We start from the raw sequence: 24,941 nt of genomic DNA, 5'->3' as shown, positions 1-24,941 counted from the left end.
ACCTCTGAATTCCAGACAGCTTTGGTATAAAGGAGGAAGAGAGTCAAGCTCAAGAAGGAAAGTGCCACAGTTTGAGCACCGAGTGAATAATCCCCATATGCAATACATCTCTTGTAATTTAAGCTCATGGCACCACAGTCCTTAACAGCAACTCCAATTCTCCCTCTTAAAATTAGAAATCTATTTTAAAGTCACTGAAAAAAACCCCTGGAACCTCAACACTGAGCAGTTCTTTCAGTATCACAATGCCCTACAGCTCTCCAAAGTTAGCAGAACTCTCTAACATTATTTTCTAACATGACAGAAAATAGAGGCTGCTAGCTGAGATTCAGAGATGTGCATTCACAGAAGAATATATAACAGGAGTGAGAAAAGCATACAAGCATTTTAGTCAAAAGCCCTTTCTGGTACACATTCAGAACAACCTGAAAATGCAATGCTTTACACTAACTTTTAAAGGAATCAGCATTTCTTTTATGAGAACATTTGTCTTACAGTGAACATCAACTGACCAATACAGCACCAATTTAGACATCTTTTACTCTACCAATCATATATTAAGAAGAGCATCAGTGCTTTATATTTAATACCCATTGTAACCAATTAGTGCTGCCATCCCCTGATGTTCACTCCCTTAAATTGCCGTGGCAGTAAATTCTACGGTTATAAATGAGAAGCTGCAAATTGATTTGCATGTAATAACTACCACTAAACCTTTCTTACCACTTTCAATTTATCCCGTCTGCTACCAGAGTGGAAGTTTAGGATCTATTATTCCCAGAAGGGGACTTACCCAGCTGGACATCTATAACAGTTGGCTGGTTCTCCATGGGGAACAATGGCTTTGGAGGTTTGTCTGTGAGTAAAGCTAGAAAAGAAAATGAGAAAATGTAATGGAAAAATTGAGACCAATGACTGCAAAAGAAAATCTCTGTCATGTAAGCAATCAAATGTTTGTATACTTGATGGCATGTAAACATTTATTACACAGTACAGCTGTTACATGGCCAATGTGTCACCACCTACCTTGTGGCTGTGGCGATCCCCTGATTCAACAGAAATTACCAGTCTCAAGAATTACATTTTTAGCACAAAGCAGCAAAACAAATTCAATTTCTCACTTTTAACTTACATGTAATAAGTAGAACAAGCAGTTTAGACCCTCATACTGCAAAGTTAACACAGTGAATTTGAAGTGCCAGACAAACCTATCTCGGTGTGACCAGTCCCAACATGTCTTTATGCCTGTCCAAAACAACACATAGAAAACTTGCACACGATTGTGCTTGAAGGACCCCAGCAGCTCCACAGTAGCTTAGACTCCCACCCCAGCAGGTGGGGTACCCAGAGCCTGTCCTCAAAGCCTTACTGGGGACTCTGATTCCTGCTGTGCAGGAATATCTCCATCTGAGAGTAGGAAACAACACCCCAGCCTTTCCTGCCAGGGAACTGCTCCAGCAAGCAGATAACACAACTCTTAAAAAGTATAGCTGCAGGCACAGGCTTCACACCCCTGTTTGAAAACTCAGGGCCAGACTGTGCAAATAGGTTTTGTAATTTGGCTTATCTTGAAATAAACGATGTGTATTCCTGAAAATGGGGATAAATGGTTTTTTATAAAGTACAGCATCTTGCACCACATTAAATTAAACATTTAAAAATTACCTTCAAAGTTCTCTTGTTAAAACTCATCACCTGCAATTATTTGACCAGAGTTTGTAAAATAAACAACAACGATTGTCAATCTACAAACCAATTTTACATCCACAATGGCCTCAGAGTTTCAGTTTCTGGTATAGTTACAACAGGGTTTTGTTTTTTCTTTAGCCTTTTCTTCATTTTTTCAGGCTTTTCTTCCTACCTTTATGCTTTTCTTATTATTTTTATTTTCTGGTACTAAATAGTAATCTGTTCATTGTAGAATATGCAGAAAAGTTGCTGGAGCAGCTTCATCCATGCTGTGCCAGTGTGATCAGGCTTTCCTCACTTCATATTCTCTTCATATCCCATTTCTACCTACACCCTTTCTAACCCAATCTGACCAGGGCTTCCCCCTGTTTCCCTCAGCTTTACTTGCAACATTTGGAAGTTTTCTAAATGTGCTCCTGCACGTCACATTTTAAATGGTTATGGTCTGCCATGTTCTTGTTGGAGAGTAATCACCGTAATGAACTGGCAGCCTGTCAGAGCTCTTTCCACAGGAACTGAAATGGCCCAAAGGGATTTTGGGATGAGAAGGCAACAAACTGCTGGCTCTTCAATGTCAGATGTGCTTACTGAAAACAAAGGCTAATCTTATTTTAGAGGTCAGACATCAGATGACTTATTCACCTTATGAAATTCACTTTTGGTCCTTCTTAAACAGAAAGGCAACAGAAGATATTTTCAGTTACAAGGGACTCTAGACTTACATGATCTCTGTACTTGACAGATGTCTAAAAACATTTATTCAAATTCCTATTCCTCTACAATTCCTATTCCTCTACAATTTTCTTTAATTCTAGACATGGGGCACTGATTTGCAGCATTGCTCAAGGAAAAGAAGAACAAAAAGTTAGTGCTGTTACTGTATCAACATCTACTTAATAAAGCTAACAGTATAAACTCTTACTTGACCTCCCACAAAGCTACATGAAATTAAAACAACTAAATGTACTGCAAATGTTCTTCCTATTATCAAAGGGGCAGTAATTCTGCTATGAAACTGAATCCACCTCATGAACTGTCAAGGGAAAAGCTGTGATACAGCTGTCTACACTTCTTTTTTCCCCTTCCAAATGTCATGGAATGCGGCATGTCCCCGGGCTGCTCTGAGCATGGTGAAGCCACAAGGATGACATCAGCTTCCCAAGGCAGCAATTCCTGTGGCCACCTAGACAGACCCACCTTTGGACAGTAGTGGTCTGACTTTGCAGCAGCCTAAGGGGTTCCTTTGCCTTTCCTTGTCATTCTAGGAGTTCATCCAGTGAGCAGGCTGGGACTGCCTGGGCTGGATTTGGAAGATACAGACAGAGCTGAGACTGAGGGGAGGCTTCTGTACCTTGTCCCAGGAGTACAGAACTCACTACCTGGGGCATGGCTGGAAGTTACAGGTGTTGGAAGACAAGCTGGAAAGACATTTCTTTACTCAGAGGCACCTGGCAATGCATGTGCCTCCCAAAAGACACTGGAGAACATGGCCAGAGGCTGTTTAGCAGCCAGACTGCTCAGGAACTGTCTAAAGTGCTGTTTCCTCCTATGCGTATATTCACTCCATTGAAAAGTAACACAAACTTTAGGACAATAATCACATTGCTGTGATTTCAACATTGTCACTCCATTTGTCCATGAGAGTTTTAAAGAGACATTGTTGTACTGATCAAGACTCTGATGAGGTCCTCTGCAGCTGTTCATACAGGTGCATTTTCCTTCCCAGCATAAATGATGCTTTTATTCTCTTTTTGTCATAGTCACAAGGATTATGCTGTCACACCAGAAACGCTGCAGGAAAGCAGAGAAGAGACCTGTAAAAGATTTGGTCTCTCCAGTGAGTTACACAGTGATCTCTGTCGGATAAAGCAGAGCATGATGTGCTGCACAGGTCAACATTTGGCTACTCACAGGAGCAACTAAAGAAGAAAACTGCCTTAGAGGAGTGGAGCCTCAGAGCCTGGAGGCTCATTTTTTTTCCCCACCACAGCCCTACTGTTTCAAAAATCTGTCATTCCATATTCAGACACACTAATGAGTTCTCTTGAAAAAGTAGAAAGCAGTTGAAAACAAACAGCCTTAGGATATCTTTACATAGGGAAAAGCAGCCATAACCAGCTAGAAAACCCATCAGGCTTCTCAGTAAGCCCCAGTTCCTTCACAGTTTGTTATCTGACACAGCTCTATTTCCCCTTCCCTCTGCAGCAGCTTCACAGCACCCACCCTGCTCCAGTCAGACTTTTACAGCATCCACAGTGACAGACAGGGAGCCCAAACTGCTGCTACAATGAACTCAAGTCTCTCTTACTGCATATTTTGAGTGGCTCAGCTAAACACATCTTCTGAACTGAATGCAGATCCCACTCCCCTGTGCCATGCAGTAGGGCATGCCCCAAGCCAACAGGCATCACCTGTGCTCCAGGCCCTGAACTGCTCCAGTGTGAAGCCTGTCAGCACCAGGGTCATCCCTGAAATCCAGCTGCTTATGATCTGAAGGGCCTCTTTCTTGTGTGTGGGACACTCAGCATAGCTGGAGTGTTTTCCAGACCAGATAACTCTTAGAAGGGAGCTAAAATGTTAATTCCCATGTGGCTAGAAACTGTCAAACGCTGGGGAACAGCTTTCTTCTTCCTAGTGGTGGATAATGACTTCCCTCTTCTTGAGATAAGCACCCAAAGTACATTTGCTGTTCTATAATTTTGCTATTGATGTACCTCCTGGACATTTGCTCATGTAATTTGCAATGATGAAACGAAAAATTATCTAAATATGAAACAGAATGCAAGGAATCTAACAAAATTGTTTCAAAGCTTCTATGAGACAATTGCATGCCAACCTACTTCCTTCAATCAAAAGATCTGGCATTTTCCCACCATTAATTAACATACAGCCTCTAGTATCATTCAATCAAGAATCTGGCTAACCTTTTGACAGCAGAACAGATCTGTTTGAATAGCATCCTCTGGGGCAAATGACTGCATGCCAAATCCTTAATCTGAAACTAGCTCATACCCGAAGTTAAGCTTTTGTTCACTCCCAGTTCAAATACATATGCTTCCAGACATGGCTTAGATCTACTTTGGCAAAGACAAACCTTGGCAGTGATACTGCAACTTGCACACCACAGACGACAATGGAGCTAACTGCATACAAAGCTCTCAATCAATACATTAACCAGAGGGCATATGTTGCTATGAGAAACTCAGCATTTTACCTTTTAAAAAGATATGTACCTAACTCCCTTTGTCTCACCTGAAATCCCAGCTTGTGCCAAGAAGTTTCTCAGAGGCTGGCAGTAAAATGCTTGAGGCCTGACCTGCTACTGCTTTAACTTTCATGTTGCTGCTTACAAACGACACAAATGTGAGAGTCAATTGTGCAGATGTAAATGGAAATGTGACAGCTGTAGTTTGGCTGACAGGGAATGGACTGTTCACTTGAAGGGTTAAAAGCTTGTTTAAAAAGCCAAGGGTTCTCACTTGGACTTTGTGGACTGAACCTCTAACACACTATCACCAGTAGTCCTGCTACCAGATAAGAATCATTGCTTTCCATTTTCTTGGCACAGTAGAAAATTACCACACAAGGTGAAAAGTAGTAGGAAATCACATGAAGCAACTCATTCATAAAAATGCAATTTTGTGAGGCTGTGTTTATACAGGGACCCTGTTTCCTGATTAGCTCTATTGTAGTGTGCTCCACCAGTCAGTCAAAACACACTTCTCCATCAGTTGCCTATTGTGTTATTTCCTTCCTCTCAGTTTAAGCTGACAAAATGATTGCACCTCCATTTGTTGTTTGCTCTAACAGAAATAAAGCCACTGCAATGAGATGTTGTCTAAGGATAAATATCTCCATCTTTGAAAATAAACACTGAACGCTTATTCTCAAAAAAACTGCAACTCAGTAAACTCAGAACTTGTGTGGAAGTCAGGAGTCATTAGCCAATGACAAAGAGTTTTTTTCTATTTATTACCATTCAAGCAGGAAATGCTTCTTTTGGGAAAATGCTGTGAAATGATTTAGCAGCTGGATGCCTCCCCCTTGGCCACTACCACCATGAACACCACTTTTTGAAAACCCTACCTAGGATCAAGAGTGCTTTAATGCACTGTTATGGCTGACTTTGGGGCACATTTTCTGCAAAAAGAAGTTTCGAATTTTTATATTAGGAGTAAATAATTGGAATTCATCACATGAATTTTTTTTATGACATAGAAAGAAGGACAACACAATCACAGCTTTCACAAGATGCTGTGTCCATGCTGAAATGCAGCTCACAAGGGAAATGAATTTTGAGGCATTCAAATGATCTTGGTTCGTTACTGGTGGTTTTGATTTTAAACCATCAAGTCCTCAGTGACTCAGAACAGACCCGTGTTTCATGCTACTGGCACCAAGAAGAAGCTGGCCATGACTGCAGTTCCCTTGACTTTGAGAGCAGTGAAAATCCTGCACAACTGACTGTGCCTGTCCTGTTCCTACCAGCTGCTCCAACAACTTCTAATGCAGGTGTGCCCTTGTAACCCATGGAGACTATTTACTATGAGCAGCTAATCATTCCATGGGCAAAATCACTTTTGAATAAAGAGTCTTGCTGCCAGTCTCCTCACCTGTCTTCATCTACTGCACATGGGATGCTATCAGAGTGCACAGAGAGAACCAAATGGCTTTGGAGAGAAGGTACTAGATGAACTCTGCTGAATTCATGAACATGTTAAGAGAAGTAGAGAATAACTCAATTTTTGTTTTGGGATCTTCTATTTTTCAGGTTTGTGCTGGACCTTCTTCCACCTTCTCACAAGGCAATTAAGTATCATAGGGTTGTAGAAAAGAAACTGGTGAGATTGGTAGAACTTATGCAATAGAGTACGGCTCAGGACTGGTGAAGTGGAGTAGAAACAATAGCACAGATTGCACATTACTGAAGCACAGATGGCAAAATCCCACAAGGTGCCTATCACAAAGTAATTACAACAGGGCTGAACACTTAACACGACTGCAATATACATGTTAAATGCCCATGGCATTGACTGTTAGCATCTCCTGATGTGAAACATTCAGTGGCACTGATGGCAGGGGTTACCATTGGTGCTGTCACTAGAGTCATTGCAAGGTGGGTGCTGGAAAGCAGAAGAATTCTGTGCTAGCAGGGCTTTCACTGTATGAGGTTATCAAGCTTCCTTACTCCTACACTTGCCAACACACCTTTCCTTTCACTGCATTTCTAAATTTCACAGATTGTGTTAGATTATGCAAAGTTCTTTCCCAACCAAAATGATTCCTGTGATGATTTTATTCCTTTCCTAAATGTGGATCATGCAGCTTGCTTTTAAGCATGAGTTTCCTCTCAAGTAGAAAAAAAGTGTAATAAATTCTTACTAAATGTAAATTACATTTTCCTTCAATGTAATTCATTAAAATCTCAAATGGAGTATGCTTTATTTAATGAACAGAGTGTATTTAGTACAAAGGACACCATTTCATCTGCACTCAAATGTTTCTCTTGGACTCTGGGCAGAAATAAGATGCTTGAAATTACCCTCTATTTCAAGGAGATCTGCAAAGAACATTTTATGACATTTTATGGTTTGGCTTTTTAAATTATTTTTTCTTTCTGTCTTATAAAAAAGTAAAGAAGTGGTGACGGATGAAGCCAGAACCCTTCATCCATCTTAAAGGAACAGCTGGACTCTGCATGCAAATGAAAGCTATCATTCTTGTCAACCTGAAGCCAGGCTACCAAAACCCTGCAGTCCACAACCCATTAATATTCCATGATCAATTTGACCACCTGTGCACAGTGAGGTACTGCACCACAGCACAGCCCCAGACACATGAATTACCACAGAGTGGATTTTTTGCACTGTTTTAACAAAACTCAAAGTAATCCATTATTATCCAGAACTAAAAAACTTGTATTAGGTAGAGAAAGTGTACAAATGAACTAAGTTTTAAGCACCCATGGTACCATTTGTAGGCAAAGCAATGGGTGCTCTTTTTGAGGAAAAGCCATCTCCAAGCTCAACAGCAGCTTCCAGCCAGTGCTCACCACAAACTGCTGAAGGAAGAGCCAGTGCCATTTCGCCACCTCTTACTTTGCTGTTTCAACCTCAGGGCTCACCTGTGCCCTGAGACTGCCCAGATCAAACCCTCGCTGCAGACCAAACAACCCTGGGCAGCTTTTCAAAAAAAAACAACAGAACTACTGAAGAATGATGTTAAAAATGCATTTCACTTAAGTCTCAAAGGCAGTAGCAACCATTTAAAACTTGTATTTTGGACAATTTTAGATGTTGCACAGTGCGACAGCTCAAACTGTTTTGATGTTCAGCAGGGTCATTACAATTGCAAAGCTGCCATACCATAAACAATTTTTAGATGGAATAAGTCTTTAAGATTAATTATATCCACAAGTAAGAAACATGAAACTTCAGTTAAGTCATCTCTTGCCAATTGATTTTGCTCTGTTGGGGGCTAATGAGAAGGTTTCACCTGCCCTATCCAGTCTATTAATTCTGATGCATTCTTTGGATTAGCACCCTGGCTTCCTAAGCTTGTTACAATGATGAAAAATGTTACTTTACTTGACAAGGAAAACCTTTCAAAAAAATGTTTATGCAATATTTATGTAGGTTCTTTGTCTCTAATTTGCCTTCAAAAGCTGCAAAATATATTCTACCAGGTTTGTCTGTTATATTTTTGGTTTTTCCACTGAAGAAGTTTTGAATTGTATAATCACTAAGCACATGGAGCATCATTAAGAAAAAAATTGGGGCAGATCATGTCATTATTGGTTGGATGAGCAGGAAAATGAATAAAAGCAGGCATAATATAGGCAGATAAGGAACTCATAGATACACTTGCTATTGTTTATCCTGCTTCATGACCAAAGATCAAGAAAATGTAAATCTTCTGATGAAAGACAATGCTTTAAGAAATGAAGGAGATAGATCCCAGGAAATTTGTCTTCTTATTTGAGGAAAAGGATTTAAAAGAATTAACAAAAAAAGCAGCATCCATAGAAATCTCTGGCGGGACGACCCATTTTCAGAGTCAGCTCTGCTGCCTTTTACCACTTACATCAGAGTCTCTAGCAGCTGATGAGAAGCAGAATAACCCCTGGTAATCAGCCTGGGACCTGAACCTTTCAGTACTAGCTACTGTCAAACAAAGGGAAGTGTCTCTGATCCAATAATGCAATTTCTTTTTCACAAAAATACACCAAACATGTGCAAAGCACTGCATCAGGTTTGTAGAGGGCAAGTATTCAACAGTAAACATGGTATTTTAAGACTACCATTTTACTTGAAAATGTTTTTTGGTCAGTGGGGATGCAAAGAATTGCAGGCAAACCTCTACGAAGAACTTGACTAAAGGCTGTACAGGGATCTATTCATGGAAAAAGTCCAAGGATTTGCATTCCAGTGCCCACTGGGACATCTCTGGACAGCCCCATTAACCAGCCCAGCGAGTGACACCCAGCACAGCTGAGAGGAGCAAATGAACTGCCCAGAAAAACTGTTCAAAGACCTCAAGGCAATGCTAAAAGCAATGGAAAGCAGTGAAGTCATAGCCAAAAAAAGGTCATTGGGACTTTACTTGTTTTGAATCAATGTGACCATTGTGAAGCAGGTTGTCAACACAGCAGACATTTTTATCAGAGGACAATAAAATAAACTTGTCACTGAGTGAGCCATGGATTGCACCCATCCCACAGGTCAATTTGAGCACATATATACTGTATGCAGCAGAAACTGCAGAGAGGCCTAGCTTCCAAATCCTCTGAAATGTGAGATTAAACAGTCCCACAGGCACTTCAAATGGCTGCAGATAAGGATTTAATCCTTCAATATATTTCCTCCATCCTTTATTAAAAGATGAAGATAATCTTTAAATCAAGAGAAAAATAGAAAAAAAAAAATTGACAGAGCCAAAAATCATCAAGTGGAAAAAAGATGAGAGCAACCAATTCTATTTTTATTAACAAATCCTCTCAGCCAAGGCTTACACACCCAAAGTTGCAGGAGGGGGAAGCTGCTCCCCCAGCCTTAGTGGAAAAGGCAGTGCAAGCTCCCCATGAGGGGGCATGGGCACAACACTAAAGGGCTGTCCCAATACTCAGGTACTCCACCTGCCTCTGCCTGAACCACTTGCACACAAACACACAGAGGGGTTTTCTGCTCTCAGAGAAACATTCCTTGCCCATCTTTTAGGTTTTCTGCTGCTTTTTTCCCCAGCAGACAAATAAGAGTTTTGTACCAGGAATGCAATTTCTGAGAAATTTCTCATGAAATTGTATCAGCTTCTTGTAAGGAACCTGCTTGACTCTTCATTCTCCTGCTCAAAGTGTCTTCTGTTTGTCATGTGTTGAAGCAATTTAAGATTTTGCTTTGACATTTTCAACAAGAGAACAAGACGATTCAATCTGCTCTGGGTGGTAACTGCCATTACATTTAAAATACATCATTCAATTGAAACTCAACATACTATTTTGACTGCCATTTTATATCTTCTGGGTGATTATGTAGTGTTACTGCCCCAGCTCATGGAACAATTTTAAAGCAATAAAGACATTTAAAGAAGACCCCCTCCAATTTTCCAGTCAGGCCACTCTGGAACTTCTGTTTCTTTCTGAAACAGCATTCTCGCACAGCATTTGTCAGACATGCCTTTATGACAGGAGTTTTGTGAATTTTGGATTTTCTTCCAATGTAAAATAAAAGAAAAATCTGAGGAAAAAAAAACCTCAAAATTCCTTCCAAATAAAAACTATAAATTTCTTACCATACTTCAGTCCCTAAGGATGGGAAGATAGGTGGATGGAGAGGCTGGCTGAGCACAAATTCAGCAGGGCAGGAAACAGTAAAGGCTGCATTACTTACATGTTCTTCATACAGTGAGTGTCATAACCTGCCCAGGCACGTGTAATTGTTTTACCTACCACCTAGCCCCATTTGATTTTTTTTCCATTTTGTTGTCTGCTCTAAGATGCATTATCCACCACATTCAATTCTCTCTAATCAACACATACTTGTCCATCAACTCCTTCTGATACACAACAGCTATCAAACACCGATTTATTTATTACAGGGGAAAAAAAAAAAAGATTGTCTTGTTCAGCAATTCAATTCTAAGGTCTGTGTTTCCAGCAATGTAAGGCAAGGGCTTAAACTGAACGACGTGAGATGCATAGCTAAAGAGGAGGACAGTTTTTCAGGAGGTGAACAATATCTGGATTAATAATTACAGAACAAAGTATTTTAAGAGGGCATTATGGAGAGAATCTAAATACAGGATTAGAGATGGGAAATATTAGCACTTTGTCTCATAGATTTCAATTAGTAAATAAAGAAAATCTTTGTGTGTCAGCACACTTTTAATATGGCACCATATAAGGATCTATCACTTATATACAAACTACATTATATCAACGCTCTTTAGAGAACCAGTGGTTTAAATACAGAAAGGAAGAGCTGGTGGTTGTTTGTTGAGTTGTTGTGTTGGGTTTTCTTTAATTAGTAAAAGCATTGTGGCATTGTAAAAGGACTGGATCACAAAAGCATAGCACAGCAGCACTAGCACTGTAAGACAGTCTTTTAGGGCAGAATGTCTCTCCTAATCTGTTATTACTCTCAGATTGTGTCTAAGGACCACCTTTTGTACCATGTTTTTGTTGTCTGTTGCCCATCCTGTGATGGGTCCCCATGCATGCATTACTGATATCACAAGCACAGGAAGCATTCAAATGCAGCTGCAGGATTGGGCTGCACTTCAGCAAATACACCAGAGCAAGCCAGAGACCTCTCCCAGCCCCTGGTATTATTCTGCAATGATGTGCTTCCTTACCAAGGTGCTGTAAAGGGATCTAATATACTGTACTGTGCCATAAATTGGCAATTTTGGCTGAATACATTGCAGCACTATTTTTTAACTGCTGCAGAGCTGACATTTAGGGAATTCTGAGTTGTTGCTGGAATGCTGCTTTTCTCTTTCTACATACTCCCAAGTTAGTACATCTCTTTCTATTGGCAAATAAGCACCTTTCTGTTCTCTTAGTCTCAACTGGAGCTGCTTAAAATAGTTGAAGTATCATTAACACCATATACTGATATTAAAAGAAGCAGAATACTGCAGCACACTTTCATATCAAAGCAATGGACCCTTAAGCTTTTGCATCTATGAATGATGAGCAACATTACTCCAAATGACATATTTTGTCAGAGTTGCTTGAGCTAAAGACAGAGTGAATCCATTTGTATAAATTGTGGCTTTGCTGCTGAAAGATTACAAAAATATATGTTGCTATCCTTAAGTCTCAAACCATTAATATTGCTAAAATATGCCATTTTTTCCCAGGAAGAACTAGCAAGTCCATAAAACACTATCATCAATCATGACTAATTCACTAAATACACAATTCCAATAGCAACAGAAAAAGAACATACAGTACAGGGTGTCATCTGTCACTACATCAAACACCTCTATCTTTCAATGGAAACTGAAGTCAAGATTCCCCAGGTCTGTGATACAGGTGGTTCATAACTGAATTCCTGTTCCACTTGGATTAGCCCTTTGCTTGTTTTCCGTTTGATGGAAAGTTGCTATTTTTCTTTGAAAACAGAAACTAACATTAATTTCACCCCTCAAGAAAATATCTGCCTGGATTCTATCATTTAGTGTCACAGTTTAACCCCAGCTGGCAACTCACACCCCACAACCACTTGCTTACTCCTCCCATGCTGGGACTGGGGAGAGGATCAGAAGAGTAGCAGTAAGAAAACTCATGGTTGAGATAAAGACAATTTCATACATTAAGCAAAAGCTGCGCTCACAAGAAAATCAAAACAAGGAATTCATGCCATGGGCAGGCAGGTGCCCAAACCTACACATTCACTGATTTTTTAGAATTACACAGATTTTATACTGGCAGGATGTCCACAATCATTACAAGGGGAAGCCAGGAGTCCAGTGTACTATACAAGAAGCTCCTGCCCATGGGCACTATCTTGTTTGACTCAGATCATTGCCTTATCAGTTGTATTCTCAAGCTGTTAGGTTGTGGTTTGGAGCAATAAGCATTTCACTATGCAAGACTGAAGGTCACACTAAGGAAAAGAAACGCTAATGGGGTGAAAATGAGTATCATGAGGACAATAAATCATACTTGGAATCCTATTTAATTGATCATTTTGTAGCTGACCTTGCTTCCATAGAAGTCAATGGCAAAGTTTCCATTTCTGTGGATATGAACAGGATTGGGTCCTTTAAAGTACAGCAAGTTTTATGAATGTTGAAGGTAGCATATTTTACACTAGAATTTTCTTTATTACTTCTCAATACAAAACTTCACCAAGAAAACCAAACTGCTATATAAAAGCATCCCATAACACAGTACATTAATTTAACACATGATAAATTTTCCTGCTAGTTGTATTAGGTGTTGTCACTTTCAATACACAGATATCTAACAGAGTATCTCTTCCCCCCATCTTTCTCCCCAATATTTTCCTCCCAGATTTTACAAACATCCTATTCTAAAACACCATCTCTCCACCTTTGGCAGTCTGATATTTCCTTTAATAATGAGTGAACTCCACTGAGGCAAGGGGAGCTTTACCTGAGAGCCCAGTTCCCAATTTACAAACATCCTCTTCTAAAACACCATCTCTCCACCTTTGGCAGTCTGATATTTCCTTTAATAATGAGCGAACTCCTCTGAGGCAATGGAGGCAACCTGAGAGCCCAGTTCCCAGCAGCACAAAACCCACAGCTCTGTGAGGACTTAGCAAGACTATTTATGCTTACTTGGAATGGAAATGAACAACAAGGATTATTCTGCAGCCATATCTTTTAGGGTAAAGAACCTGACTTAACCTAGTCTGATGTGAGCTGTGAGAGAAGCAGCAGCTCAGGGTCAGGAGTCTCTGTGCTCACTTTGACACTGTGACTGAAGCAGATGCTCTTTGTGACTGAACTGAGCTGGCCAGGGTGGGCAAACTGGCTTGGAAGGAGCTTTGGCTGCATTTGAGGAAACTTCTTTATTCTCTTTTCTTTCATTATAATCTTAACACAAGAGATGCCTCTGTTGTACAATTATTGTGGTTAGTCACAATGAACGGGCTTTGATGAAGAGTTTTCAGGGAAGCACAGGTTTCTCCCTGGTGCTCACCTCTGCTTTCTCAACATATTTGAAAAACCTGGATCAGAATGAGTGGCATCCACCAGGGAATGCTCAGAAATCTGCAGATTTGCACTATGGTGAGAGGAAACAGCACCAGAGAGTGTGCCCCCTCCATCCCTGTTGTGGCCCTAGCCCTGTTCCTCCTCCCTTCCATTTCCCCGCGTCTCTCAGGACAATGATTTACCAACATCACAGACTGGAATATCTGCTCTGGGAAACAGGCATGAGGGATCCTAGCTGGGAAGAGGAGAGGCACACACAGTACCAGTGCAAGCCACAGGCATATGGATGTGGGGATGGAGCCCTTCCTTGAGGGACACTGTACAGGGAACAGAGCCATGAGACAAGGCTGTGACAAGGGACCCTCATGGGAACAAGCTCTCTACCCCAGGTGAAGCAGTGCTTTACTCAGACCCCACATAAAGGCCTGGTCATCTTAACTGATGTGTTTTGGACTGATGAAGGGGAAGAATAGTCTTTAAAAGCAGGTAAAATCCCTGAGACTGGGGAACTTCCCAATCTGAGTCTCTCTAGTGAAGTAATTTCATCTGGAGATATTTCCTTCAGGAGATGATGCTGCTGTCTCATGTGAGCACACTCAGGGCAAGCAGATTTGGGCTGATTATTGTCATGCTGCTATTTATCTTGATCCTTTATGGGTTTTGTCTCCTGACTTTCTGTGGTCTAAGTGCTGGCACAGCAGCCTGACACTGAGGAGAGTAAATTTGGCACCTGAGCTCCAAGTTCCTAAATTTTGGGAGCAATAGTTTGACAGTAAGGTATCTGATTCTTTGTGTTCTTTTTTGCTGGTACTCTTGGTAAGCACATTTTTTAATTCATAACTTTTATTATAAGTTTTGGATATATTACATCTTTTCCCAAATGTCATACATCTCAGGTAATAATTCATTTGTTTTCACTTCTACATATTGTTTATTCTTTTTAAAATATGACAGTGAGAAGAAGCAGAAGAGCTAGGAGTCTCCAATTATATTTTCACACAGTTTGAACACTGAGAAGTTCTCAAATATTCAAGATAGGAACCCCATTAATTTTTTCAGACAAATGGTTTATGAAGGAAAATAAATGTGTTATTGGTTGCCTGAAACTGTTTGTACATTAATATAAAATTCAGTTCGAGGTAACAAAATAAGACAAAAACAAAAGAACAAACAAATGAAAATATAAAACCCAACAAAAAGAAAGAGAAATATCTCCACAAATAGAAACCCCCTAGTCTGACATTTTTGCCATATAAAACATACTTATGTATTTTTCTTCAGAAAATTAAGACAATGTCTTTGAAGGTGATTTAACTTCCTCCAAGCTAAAACCAATGTGCTGTGGAGCTTTCATTAAAAAAAAGCAAAACCCAAAATATTACTTTTTTCCTCCAAAATATTATATTTAACTACTATACTGAGAAAATTGCCATACAGCATTGAGCAATGGCTTGTCTTCCCTTTCCAAGGTTTTAAACTCTGTACAGCTGACTTTCTTCATAATCTCCCAAATGTGTCCTTTTATACCTTGCCATTAATTTGATTAATCTGCGTGTAGGATTTCAGGATATTGAATTTCCCCTGGTTTTGCATAATTTCATATGATGCTTTCGTTATTTCATTAAGCAACTAAATTGACTGCAATGACACTTATATTTTCAAGTTTCAGATTCAGGCACATAAAACTTCCTAATTTAAACACATTTAAAGTTCTGAAAGCTTCTAGCACAGCTGCAGCAGCTAGAGCCTTAACTATTGCCTTTTTCTTTTTTAATAAACCTGTTCAGTCACCCACATGTACAACCTGCTTTATACCAATATTTAAGGTAAAGGGGTGACCTTCTGCTCTACTCTCTGTTAAATCTATGTCCAGGAAATCAGGAGTAAGGACAACTACAGCAGTGTTTTGAAAAGAAAATGAAGAGAAGCACTTCCTATTTCTGCTGAGTTCTGCTCCTGAGCACCATGCACAAGGTTGCTCCACACTGGTACCTAGTCAAATGAAATTACAGCTAAAAATCAGGTTTTCTCTCTGTTCTAACCTTATCCAAACCCTAAGCTCATTCTTTGGTTAAGCCTTAGCTCTAAGACCTGCAGCCATTGCATATGTTTGGTGTTTAGCAGGAGCATAAATCAGTTTTCTGTTCTGAAAAGACCTTGCAGGGCTGGACATGCACTTTTATTAATCCCATGCTCAGTTTGTCTGAGACTGCACTTGATTCTCAGGCTCTCAGTACACCCTGCTCACTTAGCAGAATCTCTCCCTAGGCTGAGCCCACCCCTCCAAGTCTCTATAGCATTTTTAATTAAGTGCTACTACACAACTGAAAATTAGCACACTTTCTAGCTATTCAAAAGCCAGTGAAATCAACACTGCTAGGGAAGACTTGCTAAAAGGTTTCCCCAGTGCCAGTTATTGCTGCCTCAATGATCACTGATTCTTTGAAAAAATCATTACATATACACAAAGTCAACAGTCTGCAAGCAGAGCAGAGTCACAGCAGCAGCTGGCAAACACCAGTTACTTTGCACTTGTATACTCACAACATTCCTCTTGCACACATGATCCACAATTAAACTGTGCTACATGACTCTAATTTTGCTTCCTGAATGCAGACAAATCAAACAAATATAATTTAAGACACAATTGACAGCTTTGCTGTCAAAATTTTGACCCCAAGTATGATGAACTTGGGCAGAATTGAGTGGTTTAAATGGTGCCTTTGAGCCATTTTAAATGAAAATTATGGTTTTATATGTGGGAATTTGGAGTATCTGCCTGCATTTACAGTCCTTGAACAGAACATATTTAAACTCTGTTTCTTAAAATGAGTAATTTTGAAAACTGGACAATATGCACACAAATTAGGTAAAGATATCACCATTTTAAAAATTATTTTCATTAATATTTAATATGAAATAAAATTATAGTAATAGTGATCATTGTAATAATAATTACTATTATTCTTAAACTCAAACCATTTAACTCTGCAGCAAGAATGATCTCAAGACTTAATGCATGGTCTTTGTGGCTTTATTCTCCTCACGATTCTTTGCTTAAAAGGATGGAAAAGCAATTTGGAAAAATATACACTCTCTCTGTCCAAACAAAATAGTTTCTCCAAAACAGAAAATACATTAAATTAACAGCTACTTTCTCCTGTGGCAGAGTGGATAATCTCAGGTACAGTCACCCAGCCTCACAGAAATCTTTTATATTAATGTAATACAATATTACCAACCCACACCACCCAAAACCAGTGGGAACAGGAAGGGTTGAGTGCCTGACAAAGTATGTTTATCTTCTTATAACTAAATTTAATTTACTGATCCAATGTTCATCTTTTGGCTGGAAATTCTCCTGTATTCGAATTTCTGATTCCTCAGGACAGCAGCTTTGTGGACCTTGCTCCCAATGAAAGAATATAAATAACTCTTGGCACAGCTGAGCCATGCCCTGATGAGCTGCTGTTCTGACACTCACACTGAAGTGCTCTTGTACAGCAGATGGAGCTTTCTAACACAGCCTCATCAGATACCCATGTGCTAGATCCAACATTCTCCCCAAACACACCATTATTCCACCAATTTACAAGAAAAATTTAGCCTTCTATCAACTGGTCTTCCAGCCAGCACAGGAAAAAGCCAACCCTCCTCCTACTGTCCCCATGTAAATGCACACTGCAGATGTCACTCCTTGCCAGAGCTCAGGGCTGGCACATGCTGATGTTTGTCCTCCCTGTCCAGCCAGGAGAGGCCAGGGGACAGAGACAGCACCATCCCCACCACAGGGGCACTGTGTTCTGTGTGCACCTCCTGGCTTCACTTGGTACCCTGCTGCTTCTGTTTTCTCCTGTTGAGTGACAGTCAGTGAGCCCTTCAGTGTGAAAGCACCACACACTGCCAGAAAATCACCTTCCCAGCACTTCTACCAGACAGAGATTAATTTTTTTCAATTTTAAGCCCTTTCAACAGGCTGTTATCAACAGCCACATCCTGCCAAAGACTGCCCTGGCCATGCACCAAGGACCTGCTGTGGCTCCACTGGCAGAGCACCACAATGTGTTCTCACCCCTGCAGCCCTGAAGGTGCTCCAGGTTTTTGGGGTACACTTTGTAGCTGTGCCTGGCTTTTCCTCTTGCTGGACACATCACTTTGTGTCTGCTACTGTTGAAACATCTTGTGATTTAACATATCCAGCTTGACAACTGATCTGGAGAATGCTCTGAATTTTTGATAAAGCAAGGCCTGTTTTGATCAATAGGTGTTTCCTTAGAGAACAGGATCATAAATAAAACAATTTTAATTTTTAATAATAGAATTAACATGTAATGGAAATCCTAGCAAGGCAGGCACTAAGATATTATTATAACCACTACTTTATAATCTTTATTGTCTTGGGAACTTTTAATAAATAATTCTTGCTTGTACAACAAATCTGTTGCTTGCCCTTCGATTTTCACATGGCTTAACCTCCTCTGTTTTGGGAAGGTGTTAGAAAGACCCTGCAGTACCTCTGGAAAGCTGACAGTACATTCAATATTATTTACTTAGGCACACAGTGTCCTGATCCACTTTCAGATTCCCACTAAGGAAAGGGCTTCTCATACAGTGTCACAATGGGGACATTTGTAAAGAAGGACTCTGGCAACAGAACCATATTTGGAAAGTCAAGTTAAAAGAACAATATTTCAGCTAAAGAACATTACATGGCATTGAAACAAATGGTTATAATTGACCATGAATTTAAGCTATGAAGACGTATTTTCATGACCAGTAAAGAGAACATTCAGAATAGGCTTAGAAAGCATGAGCAAAACCCCCTCAATTTCATTTAAAACAGGACGGACTAGCTTAAAAAGTCGAGTATTTGATGTTATAAAGAGAATGACTGTAACAGAGGACCTGGGATGTCCCTGACAAATGCTGCTCTTATTTATATCAATAAAGGAAAAAGAGCCTTGCAGCAGGAAAAGAAAGAATTTGCAAACAATGGAAAACAGCACTTCATACCTTTACCAGGTTGCCATTTGAAAGCAGACAAAATGTCTTGCTAAGTGCTAGAATCTCCTTTTCCATTAAAATGCTAATAGGAAGGTTAACTTCAGCTTAAACCATTGTAAAAAATAGCAACATAAGCAAAAGAGTTTAGCTTGAGGTTATACTTTGAGAAAAAACCCCACAAGTTTAAGCTAAATGGGATTTCCACTGAGAAAGAACATTCACACAAACAGCAGGGGGAAAAAAACCTCCCACAGCAAAATGGGGAATAATTCTAACACCTGCATTTGTTTATGTGAGACAGTCATGGACTGATGTTTTGCTTTAAGAAACAAAAATTCTGTGGTAAAAAAGAATGTCTCCTGAGTGGAAGTGCATCATATGGGAGCCTTGCTTATTTATTGCAAAATTAAATAAAATTTGTCACTTCACTCTCCCCATGTTGTAAAGTGAACACTGCACAGTCCCCGTGCTGATTTACACTGTCCCTGCAGAGGAATCCTTGACATCCAAACAGGACTCACAGCACAATGGTTTGAGGAAGCTTTTGTGCACATCCCAAAGTATCTCAGGGATATGGATCAAACTCTGTAATTACATACTTATGTGGGTGACACATGCAGATCAGCCTTCACTCTTTCATCTGAGAATTGGGGCTTTTCTTTCGTGCTTGATTATGCTGATGATTGTTCACTGGCATATGGGGAACATGCAGCAAATAAACATTTTAACTTAGCCAAAAATCAGTTGTGACTCTCAAATGGCCTTCCCTGGTGCAGATATAGACTTGGAAGATCCTTTCATACAGACAGCTTCACCTATATTGAGCACATGTCCCTTCTTCCCCTTTTGACAAAGGACAGAATATTCAGTATGCAGAATAATGAGTGCCAGGCCATGGAGTATGGAATTTGTAATTACATAATGCACACAAGAAATATTCCAAATTTAATGGGAGTTCCAGAATTGAATACCATCAAGGGATAGAAGAAGGTAAAAGTGTAATGAGGGAACATCACAGTCCCTATAACTTCTCACTGTGCAGCCCTGGATTGTGCATCCACACTGGTCAGCAGACAGTGGGTTACAATTTCAATTCAGGAGCAGTTGCCTCAAGGTCATGGGAGAACTTATGGGAAAACTTGTTTGTTAAGCAGTCCAGCCAGCAACCTCCAACATTCTTAGATTTACACAAAATCTAAAACCTGCTTCTAATACAGCCTAAGTTCATTTGAGGTCTGCTTTAGAAGCTAACTTTTATTCTGAGACTAAAAAAATGAGAGGAGAAAGGATTTCTTCTGAGGACTGCACTCAGTATTTTCCCTGTTTTCCAGGAATGAAGGTATCTGCATTCATTGATGTTACTCCTAGTCTGAGGAACACAAATGGTAAAAGTTTTCTCAAACTGGAGGACAAGATGCAATGATCTTCACTGGAGCTGTATAAGCCTGAACCAAGTTTTTGTGTCAAGGATCTGTCACAAAAGTGAATGAGATAATCATGACACCTCCAGACAGGAGAAAACAACTGCACCAGCTCTGTGTAAATGTTTTCTATAGCACAAGGAGTGTCCTTGTAAACATGAACACATCTTGAGTTAAAGTAGTGCACATGCAGTAGAGCGGAAAATCAGCATTGTTCATTTGTCCAGATGAAGGCTACAAAACTGAAAAACCAAAGTTCACATCCTGTTTCTTCTCATTTCTGTTCAACTGCTAAGTGAAAGGCTGTCTGTTTATCTTGGCTCCCCACAGTTTCTCCCTGCCACCCTGAGAAGGCACAAACACAAGGACAAGGAGGGAGGCATTCTCTGAAGCCACTGAAAATAACAAAGTTCAGTGCAGGTTGCAGCACAAGGGCTCATGGCCCTGCAGAACAATGGGGAATGGAGCCACAAAAGGCAGTGAAGAGACCCCTGAAAACAGATTTTGAGAAGTAGAGCTCACCTTTCTGAACTGAGAAAACTCATGTTGTTCAAATGTATTTTATTTAACTCAAAGTATAAGACAAAAGTGAATTCCCTCATCAGCTTTGTTTTAGAAAGATGCAATAGGGAAGACTAGAAAAGTGCAATAACCAGTAACAGCTCTCCTATTAGCTGTGAGAGTGTGAAACTTTATGTCAATTTATAAAGTGACCTCTCCAATGGTTTGTGTGAATACCATACTGCAAAACAGCATAAGACTAAAAATATTCAGAAGACATCATTCTCCTCACTGCAACCAACTCACAGACATAGGACAAAACTCAGAATGAAAACCACAATTTCAGAGGTGGCCTCTGTAAATGCTGCCTTTCCTAGTGAAACTGCAAACAAATAAATAAATCCCATTTAAAATACGTTTGACTTAAATTCTAAAAGACTATCCCACATCTACTGTTAAACAATGACTTCCAGAAGATGACTGATGTGCTATCCAGCCAAACTCGGGCTCACAATCTGTTTGGTTTTGTTTTGAAGATTCACACAGAGCCTGTCTATTTCCATAGACTTTTTAATATATCATGATTTTCTGCAAGAGAACTGCAGCTGTAAATTTCATAATATAGTTTCACAGAGTCTGGATGAAGGCATTAATGTAACAGACAATGCTTTTGATTTCCTGCAATATTTTGGGTGCCAGGTCTTTCATACATTTTAAAGTCTAATCTTTCAAAATGTCATTTGCTTGCCTCAGGACACCATGGAGAATGACATTATTGATTCTCAAACAAACTCTGCATTTGGATGTTATTCCCATTACTAAGGTTCTTCCAATAAGAAAGTACATTAATCTGCAACATTTTCAAAGGAACCCACTGTAAACAATGAACAGGATGTTCACATTTCTGAGAACAAGGTACATTAAAATCAATAGTGCAGCTGTTGGTCACACTCAAAATACCAGATAACCAGGTAACCCAGTACACCAAGTATTAGGAAGGATTAAGTGAGACTGATGTGATCACAGATTGCACACTCACATACACTGACACACTGCCAAATTTTATATACTCTTATATATATTTAATTATACTATGGAGATCTCCTCCTGCTTCAGGAACCTGTAGTGCTTGTAAGTGTCTCAGGAGGAGAACTAACAACAGACAGAAAAATAACTAGACAGATTATCATTGCGATTGCTACATTTTACTGAGGCCTGACAAAAAATGGCAAGGTTCCTATAGAGATCATGTCTACCATTCTCTCACCCAAGGGAGGATCAGCTCCTCTTTCAACAATCCTCTACGACCACTGCTTTCCTGACAGGTGTTGATCAAACCAGTTCTTCAGTGTTACAGTAAGATATTCAAGGTGACATGGAGTCGCTGCCTGAAACAGGCTCCTTGATACTTCATATGTTTTCTACAAAGCTCAGCTATTCTCAAACTGAGCTCAGGATGTTAGCCCAAGCCAAAGTACTCCAAGAAAGCTGATGCAAGTAAACACACTCAGAATCAGATAGTGTACATGCTGTTAATCAAAACCAAGAGCTCAGTAGGTCAGCACCAATTTTCCAATACCAAGAGCAAAGTCAGAATGGGCATGCATTGCCTTCTTCCCTTATCTTCTGACTTCACCCCTCACAACATCTCAGTGTGTGTTTTGCCTTATTTACAATCAAACACGCTGTTGTCTCATTTTCAGCTTGGCATCCACTGTAACCCCCAGGCCCTTTCCAGCAGCCCTGAGTGCAGGAGTAAATTGCAATCTCAGAGATTGTTCACACAAGGCTAAGCACTTTCAGCTCCCACTGGCACAAAACTACCTACGCTTGTAGCGAGATGAGGGTATCAGATTCCTGTAAGTTTGGGTTCATTGCATGTCAAGTGTTTCCTACTTTCCCTCAGGCACCTCACTAAAATATCTCAACACTCTGAAATTTGTTTTCTTCTTCACATGCCACCAAAGAACAACTGAGAATGGAGGTTCCCAATTAAGTACCTTTCTCCTCTAAAATTCTTGAGAAAGGGTTTTAACACTATTCTTCTTTAGCAATAATGGGAAATAGCTGAAACTTTTCTAATTATTGAACTTCTAATGGGTTACCTAAAGGATGGAGCTTGTAGCTACCTTATATTCAGTGATTAACTATAATAGCTGGGTCAAATTACAATGGCAAAAGAGAAAGTTGGCTCGAGGCTTTAAAATCTCTGTCCTGTGATATTATGCCCAAGGCATACTTTTCAGGTCTTATTAAAAGAAATTCCCTGAAGTATTTCTCTGAGAGCTTCATCCTTATATTATTCATGACAGTCTTCAGTTCAGGATTAATCATTTTTTAAACAACAGGTGCTACTGGATTATTTTACAATCTTACTTTTATTATTATTTTACAAGACTGTGACTTTGTCCTGCCTTGTGCTTTCTTTAGTTTTGCTGTAAAACCATTCTTAACTCATTAGATAGGCAATCATTAAAATGAGGCAACTTCCTTCAACAGGATTCATCCCACGGTGACACTCTTCCTTCAAACCTTAGATTAAAATGTACATTTTAGGCACATACATGCATGTCCACAACAGAAAAGAGACTCAGAAGGGATAAAGTAGGCCAGCTGTATGTCCACTTTGCTTGCTCACCTACAAATTAGCAGTCATTCCTGGGTTAATAGGATCTCTTGGTGACATTTTGTGTTCGATTCATGCAGCACGAAGCAGCTTTTTTTTTTTTCCTTTTATTCTTTCTTCCTTTTTTCTTTAATTCTGGGCTTCAGCAGCAACACAACTCACTAGAGCACACACAATTGGAATACTCAGCACTGGAAACAGTCAGAATGCCCACAGCACGTTGTATCTTCATTCAATTAGGGACTTTCAATTTTTATCACAGAAATCATCTTTGAGAAATTGTCACAAATTGTCCCATTAATATAGAAATCAATGTCATAAGATTCCTGACTTATTTTTCACTATGGCCAGGAGTCAGCTGGAGCTAAGCAACTTATCTCACTAGATTGTAATGCAAGCTAGAGTGATTTTCATCACTATGGTTTGGGATAATGAAATAAACACAACTGTTCAGTTGAAAATGGGAAGAGTACAGACATCTGTATACACACAAGCATTTGTGAGCAAGGTATCTTGTCACTCTGATTTATGACTTATTCACTAATGGGAATAAACACATTGTTCTGACTACTGAGGATAAAATTCATAATTTACAAAATTCAATGTATATCTTAAAAAATATTTCACTGTCAAAATATCTTATGCACTATTTAAATCTGCATCACTCTACATGCAGCTTCTCAAGCACTAAAAATAGTTTTGATATGTACTGTGATCCTTTAGCAATTCAGATATCAAAACTGTTTGAGATTTTGGTACATATCCTTGAGAAATAACCCAGCATTACTTTGCAGATGAATTCCAACCACCACACAGTAAAATGGAATGCCCAGAGGTTAGCTTGTTTATAAGCATTTGATGCCTTATATTATTATTTTTTAAATTTGTTTGTTGTGAAATTATATTGCTTGGAAGAAATGATAACATTTACAAACTGTGATATAAAACTCCATGACCATGGTTCACACAGTATATTAGAGAGACTAGAGATTAGAAATGTAAGCTGAAAGACTGAAAAATTGGTACAAACCAGGTTAGGTATTGTGCAGCAGAGGAACATAATTTAATGATTAAAGTTAGGATGGATTTTGTATCACAAACCTCTACAGATTTGTACACATGATCAACATCTGTTGCAGGTAAGTGGCTTCTTTTAACAATGATCTGCCATATGAACTAACAGCAGAGCTGCAGCCCAGCCCACAGTGCTGCTGATGATGGGAATGGAATGGGTGCCAGCACCTGACTGCTCTGGGTCCTCCCTGATGGGAGCAGGCACTGGATAAACAAGTGGAGTTCAGCATGGCCATCCATGGGTACCAAGCACACTTCACACATGCCCATCTTTGGATTACAGTATTTACTTGTATAAACCCTATCATTTGGAGAACAAGCACATAAGTGTCAATGTGCAAAACTGAAGCTGCAGCTTCTTGAAAATGGAATTCCCGTAGGATTTGAGCAAGAGGGAGATGTGACCTTTCCTGTAATGGAAGTAACGTGCTCCAGAATGC

The 24,941-nt window shown here is 39.7% G+C and overlaps 1 protein-coding gene across 7 annotated transcripts in view; it reads right to left on the bottom strand.

Moving 5' to 3' along the window:
• Positions 1-24,941, bottom strand: part of IL1RAPL2 (interleukin 1 receptor accessory protein like 2) — a 339,847-nt gene that overhangs the window by 94,658 nt on the left and 220,248 nt on the right. For all 7 annotated transcript variants that reach the window (XM_039717660.1, XM_039717666.1, XM_039717665.1 and 4 more), the window contains one exon: positions 794-868. In XM_039717660.1, coding sequence (XP_039573594.1) covers positions 794-868 — 75 coding nt within the window. The remainder of the gene's footprint in view (positions 1-793; positions 869-24,941) is intronic.

The sequence above is a fragment of the Passer montanus genome, unplaced genomic scaffold (assembly GCF_014805655.1).
Source record: "Passer montanus isolate IOZ18808 unplaced genomic scaffold, ASM1480565v1 scaffold38, whole genome shotgun sequence".
Classification (NCBI taxonomy): domain Eukaryota; kingdom Metazoa; phylum Chordata; class Aves; order Passeriformes; family Passeridae; genus Passer; species Passer montanus.
This window is presented reverse-complemented; position numbering and strand designations above follow the sequence as displayed.